Source organism: Dromiciops gliroides, chromosome 6, assembly GCF_019393635.1.
Source record: "Dromiciops gliroides isolate mDroGli1 chromosome 6, mDroGli1.pri, whole genome shotgun sequence".
Taxonomy (NCBI): Eukaryota; Metazoa; Chordata; class Mammalia; order Microbiotheria; family Microbiotheriidae; genus Dromiciops; species Dromiciops gliroides.
Window position 1 is genome coordinate 175,372,874 of NC_057866.1, and position 6,569 is coordinate 175,379,442.

Below are 6,569 nucleotides of genomic sequence, written 5' to 3' on the forward strand. Positions count from 1 at the left end.
TTAACACAACGCCCTAGCACTTAGCACAGTGCGTGGCACATAGCAGAAGCTTAACAAATGTTTGTTGATTGATTGATTCCAACTCTGAAATTCTAAGATTCTATAACTGGGTAATGGCTGGAAAAAAAACCCCTATAGTATATGATTGTAAATGAATAGTATTATGTAGTAAGAAATGACAAATGTGCAGAATTCAGTGAAACATGGGAAGATTTGTATGACAATGAATGAATTAAGCAAAATATACATATAGATGTATATATACATACACACACAAACACACAATGAATATGATAATGTTAATGAAAAGACTAGAAGGAAGTCAAATACAGAGTAACTGAAAAAGCCATTAAAGTGTTAGAGAATAAAGAAGCACACTCTCCTCTGAATGGCAGGGAGGCAGAGAACTACTATGGTAAAATGTTGTCTACATTGTCAGGTATCAGTTTCTGCTTGATTGTTTTTCTCTTTGTCTCAAGGGAGGGCTTAATCTGGAGATAGACAAGTTTGGGTTGGTTGGGGTTTTTTCTAGAAAAAACTGATGTAAAGACAAAAGGAATCAATAAAACTTTTGCTTTTTACAAATTCTTTACATGTCAATCAATAAACATTTGCTGATGTTATTGGAATCAAATAAGCAATCATGACAGAAAATTAGGATGGACCACCGAAATTACAGTAGAAAAATATAACTGTAGTTAAAAAAAAAAAAAGCAGTAGAAAAACCTGGCTTTTCACGGTAGGTCTAGATGCTCAGAAAGATTACAGCAAATGTACAGCATTAATTTAAAACATTTGAAAGTAAATGATTCCAAGTACAATGAGATTTTATTTTTCCCAAAATTGAATCATAATATAGTGTGAACCCTGTGTGAAACTACTTCTATTTATCAGGTAGGTAGTAGGTTTAGCCCTGCAAGGACCAGTTTTCCTGCCTCCATGCATTAAACAAAAACTATACTCTTTGCCTAGAACTTATTCCTTCCACATACTTGCCTGGTTAAATCCCCTTGGCTCAGGGAAATGAAATGACTAGCACATTGCCTGGCTCTTACATGTTCTTACTATGAATAGAGTTGAATTGAAATATTCCTTTTTTTAAAAACTATTGTGATGAAGTACTGATGTTCTGAAACAATGTTCGGAAAGACACATATAGGCCAAACATACAGTCAAATGACAACACAACAAAAAAGTAAATCAAGAAGTTGGGGAGGGAGAGGTGTTTCTTGTGGGGAGGGAGGGACAGAACATGTTTTTTGGAAGCTTGTTAAGTGTTTTTTTTAAAACAAAAGCTAATACTATTTAACATTTTTTCCAGGTACCATAACTTCTTGGGTGGTGATTTTCATTTTGCCTATCAATAGTGCTTTGAACCCCATTCTCTACACTCTAACTACAAGACCATTCAAAGAAATGATTCGTCAGGTTTGGTATAACTACAAGCAAAGAAGATCAATTGAGAGCAAGGGTAGTCAGAAAACCTATACTCCATCATTCATCTGGGTGGAAATGTGGCCAGTTCAGGAGATCCCACCTGAGCTAATAAAGCCTGCTCTTTTTACAGACTCTTGTGAAATGTCACTAATCACTCAATCAACAAGAATAAATTCGTATACATAACCATAGTCTAAAAATTAGAAAATCTACAATGAACACCACCATCTATTTCAAAGTAGACATACTATTACCAACACAAAGCTATAAAATAACCAGTTTATACTAGACTCAGAGGAAGAGTTAGAAAAGACCAATAGGAAGGCCTTCAGTATGCTGAATCTCTTTGGTGGGAGATTTATAGAAGGGATAGTCACGGATGGCACAGGATGAGATGATGCACATGAATTGTGATCTGTACCAGCCGAAGTCCCCATACAAATGAGCCCACGAATCCACAGAAATATACCAGAGACCAAAATCAATTAACTAACAAGGACATCTGATTGTAACTCCTCTGGAAAAAACAAAAGAAGCTCAATACCATATAGAGGGAAGTAAATTGTAGAGGACAGTGAACTGAAAATAATTCATACGTTGCATGGGAAATTGAAAAAAAAAACTTCACAGAGGATTGTTTGGATCAATTTTCAATCTGCAATGAATAATTATTCATGTACAACAAAGAAGATATCTGCTAAATAATTGGGTTTCCAGTAATTGGTAGGGGCTTTGTTGACTTTGTATTTTAGCAGATACAAAAATCACATGCTGTTTTTTCCCTCAAGTTTCTTATAAATATATGGGGAGCACATGGCTTCAAAGAATCAAAAAAAAAAGTAGCAGAAGGAAGCACACCAGATTCAGAAGACATGAGTCTGAATCCTGGTTCTGAAGCTTAGAACCTGGGTAGTAACCTTGGGCAAGTCACTCAAGGTCTCTCTGGGCCTAAGTTTCTTCATTTGTTAAATGAGGGATTGGAATCTAAGGGTGGATCTCTATAACGCTATGATCTTGATCATCTATAAAAGACTCAGAGATATCTCTTCCTTAAAAGTCCACTTCTTTCATTTCCTCTCCTTTGAGGACACCTGTACATACACCTCACACATGAATCCAAGCACTGCTATTCCTTTCTCAGGCAGAACTGCCAACACTCACCTGCCACTCTCCTGGCCGGTTTTCTTTCAGTTTTAAGTGGACAGCAAGCAGCATCTGGGACTGCAGAAGCACAGTCCATATTTTGCAACAATGTGGATCCAGAAGCATGCAACAGGGTCCAAGCAAGAATACAGTGAGTAGTTCTAATGCTTTTCTTCAGGTCAGGAAAAGTTCAAGAGACCTGTCTCTGGTGAGAGGATAGTTGCCACTGAATACTACACCTTGCTATATGCATGAACAATTCATATGATAATTACTTTGTGACTAAATGATTTTCATCTAAGAACTGCTAGAATCTTATTTCCAATTTGAAAATTTCTTTAAAAGGAGGAAGATGCATTCAGGGGTTGTTCTTTTTTTTTGTGCTAAACAAGCAAATAAGGAATTTAAAGTGTGATTTTTAATGTGTTTACAAGTCTTCAAAATAGCTTACAATGAGGAACTGATGAGTATGTGTATGTACTGTTTCTTTTGACAATAAAGTTACTTGAACCATAAGCTGATTTTAAATGCATTTTTTTAAATATACAAAAAGTCATGTCAAATTTTTCAGTCTAATCTGGAATTACTCCCAACCAGTGTTTATTTTTCTATGTGAAGAAAACAAGATATTTTAAACAAAGGGGAAAACAACATAAAAGTAGTTCTTCCTATAATATTTAATATTGTTCCAACATACTAAGCATTCAATTCTACAAATTCTGCAAGTAGCTCACTATGTGCAAGGAACTATGCTAGCCACTGGGAATACAAAGACAAAAAAAGTAAAAGTTTCTGCATTCAAATGTTAAAGGTGGGGTAAAATATTCACAAACCAAACATAATATAAGGGGGTAACAAAGGCAAAGGAAGAATCCAAACAAATATCTCTGAACAAAGGCATTGATATACCAACAAAAATCTGAGTCTTTATCAAATATATAGAAGTGAACAAAATATAACAATGCCCTTATAATTATCATAAGCCTTTCAATAAAGTAGCAACTCCAAAATAATCAGATTATAAAATTATTACCAGAAATATATTATACATTATAGGAACTGATCAGAAAAATATATTTGTCTTAAGAAGAAAAAAGTATTAATTATCTGACATATATAAATAATCATGGAGACATGAATGAATTATAAAATAAATGAATATTAAATACTTAACTGCCAGGCATTATGATAAGCAGTAGAGATACAAATACAAGAAAGCAAGATAGCCCCTGCTTTCAAAGGGCTTATATTCTGAGAAAAAACAAAGCTAAAAAATAAAGCAAAGTTAGAAAAGGGGTGGGTCTTATATGCCTAGTAGTCAGCTAGGTGCTATAGATCAGGGCTTCTTAAACTTTTTCCACACTAGACCCCTTTTCACCCAAGAAATTTTTACTCAATCCCAGATATAAAGGTATATAAAATAAGTACATATAACCTTTTGCTGTTGCCAAATTTTTCACGACCACCACATTCAGTTTTGCAACCCCATATACAGTTTAAGAAGCTAGGCTGAAGATGATGTAAAAGAAGCATGGTGTGATATGAAGTGGTGACCACATATGGGTTTATTTTGAGAAATCAAACTTCGTCCTGAATTGGGAGATCTATTATGTGAGCCATGCCTGTCCTCAGAAATTTGGAGTACAACACATGCTTGGTGGGGAGTGTCAAATTTTGTTTCTGTGCCTGTCCTCTCATGGAAAAACAAAACAAAACACATCAAAGAATTGCTAGGGAAGTGCCAGTTTACTTGTCCCAAGAACAAGCAGGCATGAATCACAGGGAGACCCCTTCCAAAGAAGGAGCTCAAAGACTCCCTCTTTCTGAGGGTATATAAGATTTCTTTGTTCACTGGTTACAGGGTGTTATCAGTTTGTAACGATTGGAATGACGTCACCTGCTGGAGACTTACTGTAGAAGAGTTCCGCCCATGAAGCGAAGGTCTTTGAGGGCAAGACCAGGAGTCTTTTCTTTGGCATCAGGAAGTGACGCGGGCTAGTGGGAAGAGGAAGGAAGAGACTGGTGCTCGCTCTCACTCTCTTTCCTCTGGACTCTGGTGGAGAGCGGAGCTAGAAATGTGCTCTCCCTTTAATAGATAGGAATCTAGGCCTTTCTCTCTCTCTTTACCAAATTCTTATTCTCCTTAATAAATGCTTAAAAGTCTAACTCTTGCTAAAGCTTATAATTAATTGACGACCACTCATTAGATATTTTAGACAGTTTAGCTAGCATTTTAGCCCTTAACAAGTTTCATTATCATGATATGATACAAAGCAAATACTATAACAAGAAGAAACATAATGAAAATCATTTGATTTCAGGAATAACAAGAATGTAGGAAATACTAATCAATTTGTTCATTCAACTTAATGGAAACGTTTTGATAAGATTATATAATTCCCCCCAGAGAAGGGGTTTGGCAAGGACAAGGTTGCTCAGATGCTTTTACAAGATAAGGACTTCCTATCCTGGGGAAAGAAGTCAGCAGATACTTATCTGCTGGCTATCTGGGTTCACTTCCTTGCTCAGTCAAAGAACATTTTGCTCCTATTAATCCAGGGTTTCATAAAAGTCCTTTTGGGTAATAAGGCAACTCCATCAGATCCAGGTGGTCCACACATTCATCATAACAATCCCACCTGTTTGTCAAGGGGTCAGTCTCACTGACCCCTGTAGACCCAGGAGCTTCTGATTGAAACACAACTTTTACAGCAACACCATTTGATAATTCCAATGCCAGTAGGATGACTCCGTGACCAGCAAAAAAGAAAAGGAGAATGAGGAACAGGAGGATTATAGCACCAAACAGGAGAGAGTGAATGATACTTCCAAGTCCTCCAGGGAGGAAAGAGAGGAAACCATAGACCTCTATGTCCCAGTCTTTAGCCTAAAGACCTGCTCTCACAGGTAGTGGCCATTATCAACTATTTTGTTGGGACAGGTTTACATAAAAACAACACTCCAGGGCCCTTCCGTCCTGGAGCACTATCTCAGCAAGAGAGTCAACTTATGGAGTTTGTCTCCTCCATGATTGCTGAACCAAGACAGCAGTAGAAGCTGCTGTGGACCCAACTTCCTCAGAAGTCAAACAGGCATAGGTAGAGACTGTGAGAATATTTTGTTAACTAGGGCTAATTTTGGGGGGCTAAACTATGGATGACTAATCTGGGGACTTTTGCCTATTTGGCTATCTGACTTCGTTAATTTAATGTGGGCCGTTTATAAAGTTCCACCGCACTGCTCCCAAATTGATAAGCTACAGATTAAGAAACCTCTTAGCTAAATAATCAAAGCAGAGTTTATTTATGAGATACTATTTAAAATTAAGAATACAGGGAAATAAAATGTACAACCTGACTGCTTTCCTCCGGTCTTTCCCACCTGCTGCTTCGAACTTCTTGAATACAATAAGGGCCTTAGCCGCCTCCTGCCTCAGGGCACGCTACACTTTCCCTGCTCAGCTCCTTTCTTCTAACTCCTCTTAATCTTCACTTTCTCCAACCTGTGCCCTGTGCTGACCCTTCTGTGCTCTCTGCTGCCTCCTGTTCTGTCTGTCTGCTCCGTCCTTGTCCGCGCTCCCCTCGAGTCACGTCTATCTAGTCCCCCCTGAGTCTAACTCCCAGGTCTATATATACCTTTTCTTCACTCCACTCAAATCTCGGGGCTTCCTTCGACCCCCACAGACCAAGCTAATCCGCCCGCCAGGGCTGCAGCTGGTTGGGGGGGCGGGGTGCTCGAGCAGCTCGCGTCTCAGCACAGGCTATCCAGGATCTTTCGGATAGTTCCGCTCAGGTCGGAGGGAGCTGGGGCTTTTTCCCCCCCTCCCAGCTGTCTGACCTGGGTCTTGTATAGCCCACGGGGCTTTTTGGCTCAGCTGAAGCTGAGGAGGAGGGGGAGAGACCCTGAGGGCCTAAGGCTTTCTAATCTCAGCCTAAAGGTAGGGTCCCCAAATCAAAATAAATTTCCACAAGACAAAAGAGGGTATTGGG

The 6,569-nt window shown here is 38.5% G+C and overlaps 1 protein-coding gene across 2 annotated transcripts in view; it reads left to right on the forward strand.

The window, feature by feature from the left end:
- Positions 1 to 3,085, forward strand: part of RXFP1 (relaxin family peptide receptor 1) — a 182,481-nt gene extending 179,396 nt beyond the window's left edge. For both annotated transcript variants that reach the window (XM_043972848.1, XM_043972847.1), the window contains one exon: positions 1,322 to 3,085. In XM_043972848.1, coding sequence (XP_043828783.1) covers positions 1,322 to 1,623 — 302 coding nt within the window. In that variant the 3' untranslated portion in view covers positions 1,624 to 3,085. The remainder of the gene's footprint in view (positions 1 to 1,321) is intronic.
- Positions 3,086 to 6,569: the final 3,484 nt, after the last annotated feature.